General features: G+C 43.8%; 1 protein-coding gene across 1 annotated transcript in view; it reads right to left on the bottom strand.

Annotated features, from left to right (window-relative positions):
- The window catches only part of oca2 (oculocutaneous albinism II), a 530,409-nt gene that overhangs the window by 118,192 nt on the left and 393,697 nt on the right, over positions 1–18,520 (bottom strand). Inside the window, exon 19 of the mRNA XM_041198655.1 lies at positions 3,862–3,989. Coding sequence (XP_041054589.1) covers positions 3,862–3,989 — 128 coding nt within the window. The remainder of the gene's footprint in view (positions 1–3,861; positions 3,990–18,520) is intronic.

Here is an 18,520-nt window from a genome sequence, read left to right as displayed (position 1 = left end):
CTAGGGGATTTGATAGTTAGGGGGACAGATAGGAGGTCTGTGGGAGAGATCGAGAATCCCGGATGGTCTGTTGCCTCCCTGGTGCCAGGGTCCGTGATATCTCAGACCGAGTTCTCAGTATTCTCAGGAGGGAGGGTGAGCAGCCAGATGTCATGGTCCATGTAGGGACCAATGAGGTGGATAGGAAGGAGGAGGAGGTCCTGCAAAGAGAGTTTAGGGAGTTAGGTGCTAAGTTGAAGGACAGGACCTCCAGGGTTGAGATCTCAGGAGTGCTACCCCTGCCATGTGCTAGTGAGGCTAGAAATAGGAGGATAATGCAGCTAAATACGTGGCTAAGGAGATGGTGAAGGAGGGAGGGCTTCATGTTTCTAGACAATTGGGCTCTGTTTCAGGGAAGGTGGGACATGTTCCGATGGGACAGTTTGCACCTGAATTGGAGGGGGACTAACATCCTTGCGGGTGGGTTTGCTAATGCTGCTCCGGGGCGTTTAAACTAGATTTGCAGGGGGAGGGGAACCAGAGTGTTAGAGCAGAAAGAGAGGTGGAGGAGGATAAAGGTCAAGCGAGGATGCATGTATAGACAGAAATCAAGGGTCCGTACGTGATAGAAATGTTCTCAGGTGCATCTATTTCAATGCAAGGAGTATTGTCGGAAAGGCAGATGAGCTTAGGGCGTAGATTGGCACGTGGGATTACGACATTATTGCTATTAGTGAGACTTGGTTGCAGGAGGGGCAGGACTGGCAGCTCAATGTTCCGGGGTTCCATTGTTTCAGACGTGATAAAGGGGGAGGGATGAAAGGGGGAGGAGTGGCATTACTAGTCAGGGAAAATATCACAGCTGTGCGTAAGCAGGACAGCCCAGAGGACTCATCTACAGAGGCCAAATGGGTGGAGCTGAGGAATGGGAAAGGTGTGACCACACTAATAGGGTTGTTTTATAGTCCGCCCAATAGTCAGAGAGAATTGGAGGAGCAAATCTGTAGAGAGATAGCAGACCGAAGTAAGAAACAGGAAGTTGTGATAGTAGGAGATTTTAACTTTCCACATATTGACTGGGATTCCCACACTGTAAAAGGGCTGGATAGTTTGGAGTTTGTCAAATGTATTCAGGAAAGTTTTCTAAATCAATATATGGAGGTACCAATGAGAGAGGATGCAATACTTGATCTCCTATTAGGGAACCAGACATGTCAGGTGACAGAAGTATGTGTAGGTGAACATTTTGGGTCCAGTGACCACAATGTCATTAGTTTTAAGTTAACTATGGGTAAGGATAGGTCTGGTCCTCGAGTTGAGATTCTAAATTGGAGAAAGGCCAATTTTGTGGAAATGAGAAAGGATCTAGGAAGAGTGGATTGGGATAAGTTGTTTTCTGGCAAAGATGTGTTCAGTAAGTGGAAGGCATTCAAAGGCGAAATTTTGAGAGTGCAGAGTTTGCATGTTCCTGTCAGGATTAAAGGCAAAGTTAACAGGCATAGGGAACCTTGGTTTTCAAGGGATATTGGCGAAATGGTTAAGAAGAAGAGAGAGGTGTACAGCAGGTATAGGCAACAAGAAGCAAATAAGGTACTTGTAGAGTATAGAAAATGTAAGAAAATACTAAAAAAGGAAATCAGCAAGGCAAAAAGAAGACATGAGGTTGCTTTGGCAGATAATGTGAAGGTAAACCCGAAGGGTTTCTACAAGTATATTAAGAGTAAAAGGATAGTAAGGGACACAATTGGTCCCCTTGAAGATCAGAGTGGTCGTCTATGTGTGGAGCCTCACGAGATGGGGAGATCTTAAACAGTTTTTTTGCATCAGTATTTACTCAGAAAACTGGCATAGTGTATAAGGAAGGAAGGGAAACAAGCAGTAGTTTCATGGAACGTATAGAGATTAAAGAGGAGGAGGTGCTTGCTGCCTTACAGCGAATAAAGGTAGATAAATCCCCCGGGCCTGACATGATATTCCCTCGGACCTTGAGAGAGACTAATGTAGAAATTGCAAGGGCCCTGGCAGAAATATTTAAAATATCCTTAGCCACGGGTGAGGTGCCGGAGGATTGGAGGGTAGCTCATGTTGTTCCGTTGCTTAAGAAAGGCTCCAAAAGTAAACCAGGTAATTACAGGCCAGTGAGCCTGATGTCAGTAGTAGGTAAATTATTGGAAGGTGTTTTGAGAGATTGGATATATAATTATTTGGACAGCCAAGGGCTGATTAAGGATAGTCAGCATGGCTTTGTGTGTGGTAGGTCGTGTTTTACCGAACTTTGTATAGTTTTTCGAGGAGGTTACCAAGAAAGTAGATGAAGGAAAGGCTGTGGATGTTGTCTACATGGACTTTAGTAAGGCCTTTGACAAGGTCCCACATGGGAGGTTAGGTCAGAAAGTTCAGACACTTGGTATCCATGGAGAGGTTGTAAACTGGATTCGAAATTGGCTGTGTGGGAGAAGACAGAGAGTGGTAGTGGATGATTGTTTCTCAGACTGGAGGTCTGTGACTAGTGGTGTGCCTCAGGGATCGGTGCTGGGACCATTGTTGTTTGTTGTCTATATCAATTATTTGGATGATAATGTAGTAAATTGGATCAGCAAGTTTGCTGATGACACTAAGATTGGAGGGGTTGTGTACAGTGGGGGAGGCTTTCAAAGCTTGCAGAGGGATCTGGACCAACTGGAAAAATGGGCCAGAAAATGGCAAATAGAATTTAATGCAGAAAAGTGTGAGGTGTTACATTTTGGAAGGTCAAACCAAGGTAGGACATACACAGTAAATGTTAGGGCACTGAGGAGAAACAAAGGGATCTGGGAGTTCAGATACATAGTTCCCTGAAAGCGGCGTCACAGATAGACAAGGTTGTAAAGAAAGCTTTTGGCATACTGGCCTTCATAAATCAAAATATTGAGTATAGGAGTTGGGAAGTTATGGTGAGGTTGTATAAGACATTGGTGAGGCTAACTTTGGAGTATTATGTGCAGTTCTGTTCGCCTAACTACAGGAAGGATATCAGTAAGATTGAGAGAGTGCAGAGAGATTTACTAGGATGTTGCCGGGTCTTAAGGAGTTGAGTTACAGGGAAAGATTAAACAGGTTAGGACTTTATTCCTTGGAGCGAAGCAGAATGAGGGAAGATTTGATAGAAGTTTACACAAATTATGAGGGGTATAGACAGAGTAAATGCGAGTAGGCTCTTTCCACTTAGATTAGGAGAAATAAACATGACAGGACATGGCTTTAGGGTAAAAGGGGCAAGGTTTAGGGGGAACATTAGGGGGAACTTCTTCACTCAGAGATTGGTGAGAGTGTGGAACGAGCTACCATCTGACGTGGTAAATGTGGGCTCACTCTTAAGTTTTAAGAACAAATTAGATAGATACATGGATGGGAGAGGTCTAGAAGGTTATGGACTAGGTGCAGGTCAATGGGACTCGTGGAATAATATTTCAGCGCAGACTAGAAGGGCCGAATGGCCTGTTTTTCTGTGTTGTAGTGTTCTATGGTTCTATAAAAACATAAGGAATGAGAACAGGAATAGACAATCTGGACCTTCGAGACTGCTCCGCCATTCAATAAAATCATGGCTGATCTTTTGTCTCAGTTCCAACATCCCACCCACTCCCCATACCCCTTGATTCCCTGTGAGGCTGAAAATTTGTCTCTCCCCACCTTCAATATATTCAACGACGGAGCATCCACAACTCTCTGGGGTAGAGAATGCCAAAGATTCACAACCCTTTGAGTGAAGAAATTTCTCCTCATCTCAGTCCTAAATGATTGGCCCCTTATCCTAAGAACGTGCTCCCATGTTCTAGATTCTAGATACAACTGAGCTCTTAATCTTAAATAAAAATGAGAGTAATAACAAATGTAAAATACCTCCATCAGGACAAAGAGTGCAGCAAAGAAGAGAAGTGTTGCCCATTCTACTCTGTGCAGTATAATCTCAAAGTCATGGATGTCAGCCAACACCAGGAGCCATATTGCACCCAACATTGCGATCCAGCCTATTAAAAATGTACATCTGCAGTTAGTACAAGAACAATGTTTCACGCAAAATATGCAACGTCAATGAAATATAATAACACAAATCTGATCAAAAAAAACTTTAGGAGCTTTATTTGAGTTGATTTTTCTCGCAGTTTTGGCTATCAAACTGTGTGTGATAAATATGAAACAGCAGCTCACTTTGCGCATCTGAAAGCACTGCCAAAAGCTAATGACTGATGCAAATTAAAACAATTAACAATTTAGGATCTCCAGGTGGTAGCTTGGTTTTCTGTAGACAGGACCAATTGTGCATTTTTTTTTCTATTTCAGTGCTAATTTCATATCACAATTACAGCTGAAAATGTTATGTAGAGAGGATTCAAGACATGAAAATGAGGAGAAAAGAATGAACTTGCAATTGTACAACACCTGATCGGGTCCTCAGAATGGTGCAAAATGCTTCACAATCAATCCAGTTAAACTACTGTCATTGTTACAACATTTCAGCCAATTGAAAACAGTAAAGCCAAACAAACAAAGAGCAAGTTGACTGAGGAGGAAATCTGGTTGTTGTTGTGGTTTTGGGTGAGGAAGGAATGGGCAGCGATCATTTGCAGCACAAGTGGGTTGGACTAATTTCTAGAAAATAAAAATAAAATGCTGCGGATGCCGGAAATCTGAAATAAAAACAGGAAGTGCAGGAATTATTCAAGAGGTCTGGCAGCATCTGTGGAGGGAGACCAGTCTTCTGCAGGCTGGCTCTCCGCCGGTGCAGCATTCCCTCAAGTCATGGAGCCACGGTGGAAACTACCCAGATGGGCCTGGGACCGGACCAGGTCCAGGTCCCCCATGCCTCTGCCTGATTACCCCGCCACCTGGGAGTGGTGATGGAACCTCGCCCTCCTCCAGCAGTACAGAAAGAGCCGGCATGCCCCGCAGGATTTTTTTCTCCAAGTCCAGCAGCCCCCATCGTCAGGAGCCCTCGTGCAACACCAAATCCGGGGCAGGTGGGACAACATCAACCAGCCAAGCTAGGCAAGGCCCACGATCATCGTGGTAAAGCCGGAGCCAAGGCCACGCATGGACTGGGGAAACTTTTTGACAGTATTCCTCCTGTGTCAGCATGAGTCCCAGCTCACCTGTATCCTCTCCTATGGTGGAAAAGGCACGACAAAGGTCGTGGAAGGAGGGAGGAGACTCAAATAGGTGGTGCATTCGCTGCCATGTTACCAGGTACTGAACAATAGTTGTGTGTCCATTGCTCCTCACGTCTCCAGGACAGTCTCCCTGGAAAGCTTTTGTCTTAATTCCTAACACCCACCAAATCAGCCCTCTTGCCAAGGAGAGGAATTTGCCTATGTACTGTTTGACCAGAATGTGGTGTGCAGGTGTACGTTCCGACATCATCATGCTCTCGCGTGATATTTCGTTCAGCAGGCGCGCATTGGAGTCGGCTGTGCGTCCACCAATAACTGAAAGTCTTACCAAGGCCATTAACCAGCTCATTAAAATCAAATTTACGCTGCCCATCCAACCTTACGGTTGGCGGGCAGGCGAAACATTTTTTAGGAACCCTCTTTCATGAGCCAGGCCCGCTCTCCATCCTTCCTCCTCCCCCGGCCCACACAGGCAGAGCTCAGCACTGCCGCTCATGATCCACGCAGGGCGGGCTTTAATTAGCCCGCCCGTGTGAAATCGCGGAGCGGAGCCAATCACAGGCGGCGGTCAGCTTCCCGACCGCCCCTCACCCACCGAGCCCGCCCGACAAGGGGAAATTTCTGGCTTTTGTGTACTTAAGAGATAAGATGGCACTGCATCACGGTGACATGGAGCTCACATTGCTCATCGTTCGTGATGTAGATTTTTTTTTTCATTGTTAGTTATTCATTTTATTGTGAATGAGCAAGGTACCTGCAATGAGTTTCCAAATGGACAATGACTTTTGAATTGAACGATTGAAACGAATTGAAACAGAGTTAACATTTTAATTTGAATATAACCCTTCTTCTGGACTAGATTTCTGATTGGTCCCCCTGGAGGAAAAGACACACGCCATAGTTTGCCTGAAACATGTCATTTGAGCCCGCCTGCTGTCGAGTAATTTAAGGTCTGTGCGCTGTGTAATTTGATCTGGTCACCTTCAGACAGGCTCAGAATCTCACAGCGCTGACACCACTGCTTTCAGAGAGCAGATAGGGCTTCACTCCCCGCCCAGGAGCACTCACACACCCGCGTTCAGAGAACACATGGTGCTCATATTTCGGGTTCAGCTAGGAGGAGTGAGGGATGGAGGATTTCGGCATGAAGAGGACAGCACTAAAATTGAGGTGTTGCCGGACAGAGAGTCTCAGCGAGCACAGGGGTGATGAGTGAGCCGGGCCTGTTGGGTTGAAAGCAAAATGCTGCGGATGCTGGAAATCTGAAATAAAAACAGAAAATGCTGGAAAAATTCAGCAGGTCCGGCAGCATCTGTGGAGAGAGAAACAGAGTTAATGTTCCGAGTCCGTATGACCCTTCTTCAGAGCTGGGAGTTAGGGTACGTGCCGTTGAATTTTAGAGGAGATCAAGTTTATTGAAGGTCGATGATGGGAGGCTGATCAGGAGAACATTGGAATAACCAAGTTGATAAATAACACATAAACGTAATGCATGTTGGTAGGAACGCAGGATGTGCTCTCATTTTTTAAGGTGAGCAATCCTAGTTCACTAGTCTATCCACGTAACTGAAATTTTTACAGAATTGTTACGGTGTAGAAGGAGGCCATTCAGCCCATTGTGTCTGCACCAGCTCTTTGAGCATTTTAACTTAATACCAAAATCCTGCCCTTTTCCCGTAACCCTGCACACTGTTTGTATTTAGATAATCATCCAATGCCCTCTTGAATGCCTCAATTGAACCTACCTCCACCACACTTCCAGGCAGTGCATTCCAAATCCTAACTACTCACTGTGTTAATCCTTCATACCCTTTCAGGAAAGTTCCCCCACACCTTCTTCGGCATTGACATCTTCCCCAAGTGTGGTGCCCAGAGTTGGCCACAGTACCCCAGATGAAGCCTAGCCAGTTTTTATGAAAGTTTACCATAACTTCCTTACTTTTGTAGCGTACACTTCTATTAGTGAAGCTAAGGGTCCCATAGACCTTTTAGCAGCTTTTTTCCTGCCATCTTAAGGGACTGTTTATATGGACCCGCAGGTCTCTCTGATCCTGCATCGTTTTTTAAAAATTGTATCATTTAGTTTCTCGAAAGCTAAACACTGCAGATGCTGAAAATCTGATATAAAAACTGAAAATGTTGGAAGTACTCAGCATGTGAGGCAGCATCTGTGGAGAAAGAAACAGAGTTAACATTTCAGGTTGATGACCTTTCAGACAAAGCAAAAGATGGAGAAACATACATCAACCAGCAGGGGAAGATGGTGGCATAGTGGTTATGTTACTGGTCTAGTAATCCCAGGATAATGCTCTGGGGACAGGGTTTTAAGTCCCACTGCAGCAGTTGGGGTTTATAGAAACATAATTGAAGGCTGGTCTCAGTTATGGTGACCATGAACCTATCATCAATTGTTGGAAAAACCCATCTGGTTCACTAATGTCTCTCAGAGAGAAGGAAATCCTTTACCTGGTCTCACATATACATGACCTCCAGATTCACAGTGATGTGGTTGACTGTTAATTGCCCTCTGGCAAGCCATACAGTCCAAGGGAAATTAGGAATCTGTAACAAACATTGGCTTTGCTAGTGACACCCACATTGCATGACAAAAATATATTTTTTTTTACAAAGTTCTAAAGACTGGCACCCCAATGGCATTTCTCTTAATGCCCTGAACTTGCTGGCCAAATTACTCATTAACAACGGTATGCATAATTAACACACAATTATTCTTTCAGCAAAGTGCGGCCTCCGGTCATATTCCACTAGGCCATTCTTCTTCCTCCTCCTGCTGTTATTCAGCACCATAGGACCATTGACTGCATCGTTAGTTCCTCCTCTCATATTGTGGCTTTTCACTGAAGCTGGGTTCCCAAAGAGAATATTTTATCCTTTATTTGTATTTTGTTTTCTCTCCAGTTAGTTTCTGCCAAGACACCCTGCTAATGGGGTGAGCAGGCAATCTGCTCCAAAGCCTCTGATATATTAATCCATCTGTTAGAGGTAAAATAAACAGATCTAAAGAAAAATGGAGCCAGAGGACGTGTAAAAAATAATGGGAAGATAGTTGTTAGGCAGTAATTTTATTAAACAAAAACAGAATTACTTGGAAAAACTCAGCGGGTCTGGCAACATCGGTGGAGAAGAGCAAAGTTGACGTTTTGAGTCCTCATGAAGCAAAGCTGAAAATTTGAAACTTATGCAGCTAGGAATGAAAGAATAAGAAAAGTGACTGGCTCCAAAATTTGTGAGTCTGCAAGAGGCAAGAAGGCTGACTTCTTCCGAAGGGTACTGGGATTTGAAGGAGGGGGATGCAGGAACATGGATTAGAACACCCAGGTACCCCCGGATTCCACCCTTCCTATACACCCAGGGTGCAGGGAGCTAGGAGTAATTCCATTACCTCACTGCCAGTGGGACTTTCCTCTCTTTGCCCTTCAAAAGCACTTGACAAAACTCATGCCAAGCAAAACTTGGCACAAGCTCTTGTGAGAACATTATAAGTCCCCAGATATTTACTAAATAAATGTAAGCAATTTTGGAGGGGGTCAATTGCTTTCTGTCAGAGGCCTGGTTGCTCTCTGCACTGACATCCTGAGCAGGCAATGGTACCACTCCTGGCACAGTGAGCTAACCTCAGCCCATCGGCCTCTGTCCCAAGGGCTTCAACAGAATAGGTAGTCTAAGAAACTGTAACATGCAACATTCTTGACTAACTTCAGAACTTGTAGTGAGACTTGTGAAAGGTATTCAACCCAGGTCCTTTGACAGTTTAGATGAGATACAAAGTGCTCTTTACTGTAGCCAGCTGTACAGAAACTACTTTGACCAAATTTTACGAGCATGTTTTGCAAGGCCAAAAGACTTTTCAAAGTAAACTGCAAGTGCTAAATGCTGTTCTCAGATAAGAGAAAACAAGATTCTCCAGGCCATGGAATGTTTGGCTGTGAGGCCCACTGTTATAATGGAGAGCTAAAGAGAACAACAATCAGCCATATTGTTAGAACCAGAAATTCCAAGACAATATTTTCTTTTAAAATATGGAAGGACATTGCATTATCCGGCCACTTGGAAGCTGATCTGGATTTTTTTTAAGAAGGGGCGTAAGTTCACCTTGGACTATCAGCAAGACTTCAGCTAACTGACCTCTTGAGGATGGGGAGAGAGCTGTTTGCTTATTCAAACTGTAATTACTTCAAATGAAAGGGAAAAAACTGGTTTAAAGTCAAAGGCTAGTGATTTACTGGAAATCACCTGACAGAGATGAGCTTTAAGTTTTGAACTTGTTTTTTGAACTCAGTTGGGAATGAACTGAAAAAGTGAAACTGCCCAACTCAATCTACTTGCCTTGCTTGGAATAGATTGGCTATCAATATCCAATTAGGAATCCTCATCTCAGTGGAACTTGTAAGTCTTTGAAAACCTGAGAGGCTGAGATGAGAAGGATTGACCCGGCTCTATTTACCTCCATGCCAAAGTTCCGTTGGTGAGAACTTCCAGCCATCTACTCAGACTAGTGATCTATCTTCACTTGAGAGAGCTCCAGATTAACAGCTCTGAAACCCTGTGAACGCTTTCCTTTCTTTTATAAAGCCTTTTCTTCAACGGCCCATCTATCTGTTTGTCCTTTGTTTATGTATGTGTGTGTGCTGGGGAATTTTAAGAGGGATAGATAGTTATACTTCCAGGTTACAAATTATGTGTTAACCCGTCTTGCAACTTGTTTTAAAAAATAAGTTTTGTTTTATAATAAATCAATCATTCTGAGTTTATTGAAAGAAGCCTAGTTAAAGTCTTTTTTATTTTGGGTCTAACAGTAGCAAAGGTAAATAATTGGCCATTTTGGTGAGTGAATTAAACCTTTAAACTAATGATGAGACCTGTGGAGTAGCGGGGCTAGATAAACTGCACACTCCTCCCATCCCGGTCGTAACAATACTTCAAAGCTGTTTTAAAACATTATACTTGCTGGAATACAAAGCTATTGAGTGTGTACATCAATAGTATGATTTCAATGGTTTATTAAGAACAGAGAACATTTGGATTGGATAACCATTATGAACGGCTCTGAGCATAAATGACTGGTAACAGGCGGATACAAATGAGGAAGCTCTGAAAGTTAGTTTGCAAATCAGAGACGAGATGCTTTGAAAGAATTGTGAAAAACAGTCTCGGATGAGATAAAGGAAGATAATATAAAAGCTGAGTTGATCAAAGACAGATGGCATATCTGAAAACTTTAGGAGTTCATGTAGAATGGATAACATAAAGGCAGGCTTTAACTCCATGGTTCAAACAAAGAACTCACCACTTCACTGGATAATTTATATCATGAAAGATTTTTACTGGGCAATGGGTCCCTGTTAGTGTAAAGTCCTGTCCACTGTTGAAAAAATATATATAAAAGTGGCTGTTAAAGGAACCTCATTACTGCAGTTGGAGAGAAGAGTGACCTAGTTAGTCACTAGAGAGACTATAATCAATGTGAAGTGACTGCTTATGGGTGATTGTATGTATAAATTCTTGCGCCATATTTCAAACATTTTTTTGCAGGTGTCAAAAACTCCATAGTAGCCATTGTATTGTGTGATTTTGATGCCTAGGTAACCTAATAAATCATAATGGCTAACTCAGATATTTAAGTGTGTTCCGTTATTCTTGTAATTCTTGGGTCTTAGCAAAAGTGAATAGTCTCAAATCTTACAGCAGGTGCTGCTTCTGCACCCCAGCAGGAATTTTGTTTCCAAATGACAGTGGTCAATTCACACTATCAGATTCTCCCAGACTTTGTGACCTCCTGGAGCGGCAAGCATAGACAGAAACCTATGAACATATACTTGTCCCTCTCTGATTGTTTTTGTTCCTCTTTGCCTGAAGGTGATGGTTTATGCTGAGAGTATAGTTTCAGGTCAGGGTCTCTCCCATGACTATTGGACCATGCTCACAGCACTTTCCATAGACAAACTGAGAACCCAATGAATCAAAGGTGCTGTTTGTTCACATGATGCCAATAGAATATTGAGCCATGGCATTGTGCATCATACAATCAACTGTAAGTCGATTACTCAATAGGTGCCAATTATTGTGCGGTTAGGGGACAATGTGTTTGAAAGATGTATGTTGGCGATTATAGAGAATCATAGAATGATGCAGCACAGAAGGAGGCCATTTTGCCCATTGTGCCAGTGCCAGCATTTTGAAAGAGCTATCCAATCAGTCTCACTCCCCTCCTCTTTCCTATAGCCCTGCAATTTTTCCCCTTCAAGTAATTCTCTCATGAAAGTTGTTCTGGATATGCTTTCACCACCTAATTCCCCAGTATTATAAGTAGAGTAATGGAACAGAACAATAACCCACAGCAAGTTAGTGAAACTACATTACTTCAAATGATAAAGATAGAGTCAGTCTACAATAGGCTAAAATACGCATTTCAAAATGCAATTTTTGCTAATCTGATAATTGACATGACTTTTGGATGAAAAGTACTATATGACCTGAAGTGTTACATAAGTTCTAATCCATGACGCTCAGAGCTCCAGAAAACTAAGGACTAGCAAATTAAAGATAGTTTTCCTCTTCCGCCATCTGTAATTTACAAGTATTAACAACTTACAAGCATGATGGTCTTCCTGTTGCTAATTTCAAACAGCAAATCCTAGCCAATAAGCACCTTTGAATTTGTTAAAATTCTGATCAGCTGGGTTGCTGCATAAGAAAATGCTTCCAGAATAGGAGCACACTTTTGTTACTACCTGATTGTGCAGCCAATTACATCTGTTGGTTACCATGGCCATAGAAGCAATGGGCTTTGCCTAAAGACACAGCTATCAGAAGCCAAATGTTACATCATATCCTCCCATCTATCTCAAATCTTCCCAACTAACCATATCAGCCACCCTCCTGTATATCCCCCAAGCTTTGATTCATTATCTTTTAAGTGCAACCAGTAACAAAGATGTTTTAAATTCACCTGAGAGGGAGACAAGGCCACAGTTTTACATCTCATCTGATGGATGGCAACTCCGAACGTTCAGTGCTGAACCCACAACCTTCTGACTCTGAGGGCAAGAGTGCTAAACAAATCACTAAACAAAGTTTGACACTTAACTATGCTTCTCAGGAAAATTTCAAAGCACTTCAAGTACAACAAACTGCTTTGACTGCAACACCAAGATGAATGATTATTTGAGAATTTTTTTGTGCTGTTGACGGATTAGGAGAACTTCCTGCTGCTCTGCAAGTAGTACCATGGGATCTTTAACCCGCACCTGAGCCACTGGGACAGGAAAATATGGCCTCAGTTTAATTCCTCATCTAAAGGATAGCATCTCATGCTCTCGAACATAACACTGCCTCAAAATCTGTACTGGTGAATCAATCTGGTTATGTAAAAGAAAGCATTTGCATTCACACGGCAACATTCACAAGCTCAAGACATCCCAATATACTTAACAGCCAATAAAGTATTTCGAAGTGTTGTCGCTGGTGTACTGTGCTCAAATCCTGAACTGTATCTGGATTTCTTTTTAAGTTCATTCATGGGATGTGGGCGTCATTGGCTAGGGCAGCATTTATTGTCCATTCCTAATTGCCCTTGAGAAGGTGGTGGTGAGCTGCCTTCTTGAACCGTTGCAGTCCATGTGGTGTAGGTACACCCACAGTGCTGTTGGGGAGGGTGTTCCAGGATTTTGACCCAGCAGCAGTGAAGGAACCTTCTGGTTCTGAGTCAAATGTGTTAGAAGCTCGGCTGATCCGAGCCTTATTTACTTTAATTTGTTTTTTTAAACTTGGGGAAGATACAAGGATCAAATAACAACTTAAAACACCATAGAACCAAGAAAAAGTCATTGGGGCATCAAACATTATCCCTCCACGAGAAATCAACCCTAAGATAACCTACTTCCAATTTGCTTAATCTGCTAAGGGAAATGTGTGGAAAATTACTCCCTCATTGAAACGGAATCGAATGAAATATGAAATGCAATCAGGCAAAGCTTCGGCAAATCGCTATTATCCCCAAATCCCAACTGTTTAATTCAGGTCAGTTGTCCTCCACCGGTGACACCAGCATTTTCATCGCAGCAAGGGAGAAATCATTGTGTTCAGTTCGATATTTGATCATCTTTATCCCATAACATTAAGATGCTTATTCTGCTTTTTGTTTAAACCAAAGTTTCAGTGATTTAAATTATCCCATGTAATCTAATTTCAAATCCTCTTGAGTTGTAGAATTGTAGAGATTGGGTTAGTTCCAGTTTTGAAGACAATGATGCTGATTTGATTATTTCCTGCAATTCAAACTCCTAACAATAGAGTAAAATTCCTAATATATCTATGTAATCAGTGCTGCAGTAATTGGCTTTCAAAGAGCTGTAACACCTCAAGAAATACTCATTCAGAACATGTGGTTTAGAATTTTAATTCAGTGATTCACACTACTTTTGCAAAAAAAATTATTGTTCTGGCTGGCTATCACTTTGAATATAACTTTTGGTTGACTTTTGGGCACTGCTTTCAAAAAAAGAAATGTGTTGCAAAAATGCAGAAATGTTTTTATTTTCAATTCTTGTGTGAATTAAAGCTTAAAATACCAATTCAAATAGCTGCAACAAAATATGATCCTTTTTTCTAAAGTGTCTTTAACATTTCTTTGAATTTGAGAACATGGGCGAACAGGCAGCACACACACAGAGCAGGCCAGAATCAACCGTGAAAAGGTCAAAGACAAGGTAAATTAATCAGTTAAATTAAATTAAATTAAAAGCAAAAAACTGCGGATGCCGGAAATCCAAAACAAACACAAAAATACCTGGAAAAACTCATCAGGTCTGGCAGCATCTGTGGAGAGGAGCTCAGTTAAATTAAATTAATGAGTAGTGAATACTCAATGTAAAGCTTGGGTTTTAAAAGCCTGTCAATTTTATAAGGTTTACGGTGGCCAGACCTCCTCAGACAGTCCCAGTTTTCAGAAAACATCCCAGTGTCCCGACAATTTGCTCAAAATAGCTGAAGTGTCATGGATTGCAGTTTTTCCCTCTTTGCGTGGACTGTCCCAGAGGTTTCCGTCAGCACTTCACCTTTTCGCACAGCATCAGCATCTCTTCTCTTCACTTGCTCCCCCCCCACCCTCCCTTACCTCATACTCCATTTACTGTCACAAACCCAAAAACCCCCTCGGCTATGCCCTGTGAACTAGAATGCCGCCCATTCACCGACTGTTAAGCCACTGCATCAGGACGCTCCCATATGTGCAGAGATCCTTCTCACCGGCATCAACAGCCGGCACCAGAGGCAATCTTTCCCCTCGCCAAATTGGACTAGTTCTCAGTAGGAGGGCTTTTGGTCGCCCTGCTTGATTCAACTTTCAGTGTCTTGATTGGCCATTCCATCAGAACTTTTTGGTGGCCAATCAGGGATTCCATTGCGGAGGTCAGTGGGAAAGAGCAGAGGAAAGCCAGGGACCAGTGGGGGACAGCCAAGGGAAGAAAGCGAGGTATAATTGGAGACCAGCGGGGAAGAGGGAGGAAGAACCGGAGAGCAGCGGGAGTAAGTGAGGGAGAATCGGAGAACAGCAGGAGAGGCAATGGAGTTTATTTATGGGAGTTGCTGGGGTTAATTTATAGGAGGTCATCACACATATGAACTCATTCAAATTAACCCCATGACCACCTAGGAGCCTGAGAGGGAATCAGCCTCTGGGTGACAACAGAAGAATGACAGTTATGTCTGCCAACTGCAAGCCACACATAAAGAGGTAGTTGCTCTGGGTGCAAACAAAATCTCCCATGCTTGAGGCATATTCATTAGTTTAAAAGCCAGCTTCTGGTTGGAAACAACTATTGTTGGAGCCCAGAGTACAGATGAAAATGAACAAGGCTTCTAAATGGAGATTGGTCTTACCATTGTGCATTTGCACAGTGAAGTTAGGGTGGAATAGAGGACTCTGAGATCATGTGACAAACAGAGCCTTGATTCAGTTTCTTTAAGAAAATGAGGCAGAGATGTCACTGAAACACAAGTCTGTGGTTTGTAACTGCTGTCTCCAAGAATTGGGCATATTAACAGGTTACCAACTCTAGCAGGGCCTACATTCTGGGAGATGACATCACATGACCTCCTACCTTCAGCTGCCCCCCTCCAGGCTCCTGCCATTGGTCACCCAACATGTGCATCATCACGTAGTCCCTCCTTCCCATCAGTTCAATCCAGTTAGACTTATTCCAGAAGAGGTGTCATCACATTTTCTGCCTCCTACTTCTCCACCCCCACACTCCCACCGTTTATCACCCAATATACTCACATTCTCATAGTGTGCCGCCTTCCTTAACCAATAGGAAAGCACACGGACTCTTCATTTAGGCAACTGGATCATTCTTGACTGTCAGTTAAACAACTTTCTTCCCCCAAATCCACTATTTTTGTAACTAATAAATAAGTGCTCAAAAGCATTTTAAAAATACAGTGGGCAGAGCTTAATGCCCTCTCCCATGGTGAATTTGGTGGCGGGGGTGTGGGCATTGAAAGAAGCGGGATGGTGACGGGTGGGGACCCCACTATCTTTCCCCTGCTGCCCCAATTAAGTCTGTGGGCGGTCTTCCTGTCCCACTGTCAAGTGAGGTCATTAAATGGGCAATTAATGAACTTCCCTGCTGCCACCAATCATATTGACCCAGCAACTGGCAGAGGGCTCATCATGTGATGAGCTTGCATGCTCTTGCAGGGGTGCCTCATTCAAAGGCACTCAGTGTCTGATTGAGGGACCCAGGATTACAAAGTGGGGGGGGCTGTGGGGTGGAGTGGGGCAAGCTGAGAGTCAACCCTTGACTCTCGTCACTGGCTCCATCTTCCCCTTTCTTCCATGAGTCCCACCCCGTGAACACCTCTTCCCCCACCCTACCCACCCCCCCCCACCCCCACCACCCGGCCGTCACTCACCTGTGGCCTGGAACCAGCAACGATGCTAGGCCTTGGATGGGTGTCATATCAGCAGCAGCAACCAGGAGTCACTGCCACTCAATAGAGCTGCCGGCTTCTGATTGGCCAGAAGCTGTCTGCAGGCGGGACTTCTGCCCCTGGGGCCCTTGACACTTCACCACTGTCCAGTTAAATGCCAGAGTGACACTTAATATGGCTGGCCTTACCAAAGAGAGGCAACGCGGGGCTCTCGCTGGTCCTTCAGCCAATGGGTGAGACCCTCCATTGCCTCCATTAACACACCGCCAAACGTTTTAATGGCCAATGATTTTTTTTTCTCCAGGATTCCCCACAGCAGTGATCTGAACACTGACCTTCACTTCTTGGAGACTCCAGGGCAATCTTCGAGGGTTGGCAACCTTATTTTAGATTAAAAAGAAAGCTGAAGCGAACTTTATTTTGAGGGTCTGATGGGAATGGGTTAAATGTATCAGCTCCTTCCAAACCCGCGACATCTACCACCTCGAAGGACAAGGGCAGCAGATGCACTGTGGGTGTACCTACACCACATGGGCTGCAGCGGTTCAAGAAGGCAACTCACCACCACCTTCTCAAGGGAAATTAGGAATGGGCAATAAATGCTGGCCCAGCCAGCGGCACCCACATCCCATGAAAGAATAAAAAGAAGGCGGTGGGTTAGTTTTGACTTTGATGTGACTAGAGTGCAGGGAGGAGGAAAGATTTATAGGAAAATGACTGGAAGACCTGGGATTCAAAATTTATTTTCATATTATATAATGCCCTCTCTCTGCAAAAGAAACATTGGTCATGCAATTCAATGAGTCTGTAATCTATGCCACCCTTTTTGATGATAAACATCTCTCCTAACATTTCTCTGATATTGACAGTTCTGGTTACCATGGCAGTGCATTCTGAATGGCTGGCAGGCCCAAGTCACTGATTTAATCACAAACACTCGTTCACTGCCATCCCAACAGTCAACAAGACTACAGCGGCAGAATCTTCTGCTCATCAGCTTACTGTGGTAACTGCTTGATTTTGTTCCAATTGTCAGCTGTGAAAGGGAAAAGTAGGGAAAATCCCAAGATATTCAAAAGTATATCACTGGGAAGAGGATAACCAGGGAAAGAGCTGGGCCCATTAGGGACCAAGGGGGCAATCTATGGGTGGGGTCAGAGGACACGGTAAAGTGTTGAATGAATACTTCACATCCGTCTTCACCCAAAAGAATGAGGATGAAGGTATGGAACTCGGGGAGAGAGACTGTGAGTTTCTTGAGCAAATTGATATAGGGAGTGACAAGATAATGGAGGTGTCGGCAGGCTTAAAAGTGGACAAATCTCCAGGTCCGGATGATTTGTGTCCCAGGCTGCTGGGGGAGGCAAGGGAGGAGATCGCAGGGGCTCTGACCCAAATTTTTACCACAGAGATCTGTGCTGGGTCCCCAATTATTCATAATTTATATAAGCAACATAGATGACTAAGTGGGGGGTAGGATTAGTAAGTTTGCGGATGACACAAAGATTGGCTGGGTGGTTAGCAGTGAGGTTGAGTGTCTTGAGTTACAGGAAGATGTAGACGGGATGGTGAAATGGGCAGATAAGTGGCAGATGGAATTTAACCCTGAAAAGTGTGAGGTGATACACTTTGGAAGGAGTAATTTGACAAGGAAGTATTTAATGAATGGCATGACACTAGGAAGTTCTGAGGAACAAAAGGACCTTAGCGTGTGTGTCCATAGATCTCTGAAGTCAGAGGGGCATGTTAGTGCGGTGATGAAAAAGGCAAATGGGACACTTGCCTTTATCAATCGATTATAAAAATAGGGAGGTCATGTTGGAGTTGTATAGAACCTTGGTGAGACCACAGCTGGAGTACTGTGTGCAGTTCTGATCACCACATTATAGGAAGGATGTGATTGCACTGGAGGGGGTGCAGAGGAGATTCACCAGGATGTTGCCTGGGATGAAACATTTAAGTTATGAAGAGAGGTTGGATAGACCTGGGTTGTTTTCGTTGGAGCAGAGAAGAATGAGGGGTGACCTGATCGAGGTGTACAAGATTATGAGGGGTGTGGACAGGGTGGATAGGGAGCAGCTGTTCCCCTTAGTTGAAGTATCAGTCACGAGGGGACATAAGTTCAAGTTGAGGGGCAGGAGGTTTAGGGAGGATGTGAGGAAAAACTTTTTTACCCAGAGGGTGGTGACGGTCTGGAATGCACTGCCTGGGAGGGTGGTGGAGGCGGGTTGCATCACATCCTTTAAAAAGTACCTGGATGAGCACTTGGCACATCATAACATTCAAGGCCAAGTGCTGGGAAATGGGATTAGATAGGCAGGTCAGGTGTTTCTCATGTGTCGGTGCAGACTTGATGGGCCGAAGGGCCTCTTCTGCACTGTGTGATTCTGTGATTCTATGAATAGAAGGGAATTTGTGAGGCTGTATTTCCTCATCAT

Source organism: Carcharodon carcharias, chromosome 11, assembly GCF_017639515.1.
Source record: "Carcharodon carcharias isolate sCarCar2 chromosome 11, sCarCar2.pri, whole genome shotgun sequence".
Taxonomy (NCBI): Eukaryota; Metazoa; Chordata; class Chondrichthyes; order Lamniformes; family Lamnidae; genus Carcharodon; species Carcharodon carcharias.
The sequence above is the reverse complement of the archived record's forward strand: the minus strand, read 5'-3'. Positions and strand labels throughout refer to the sequence as shown.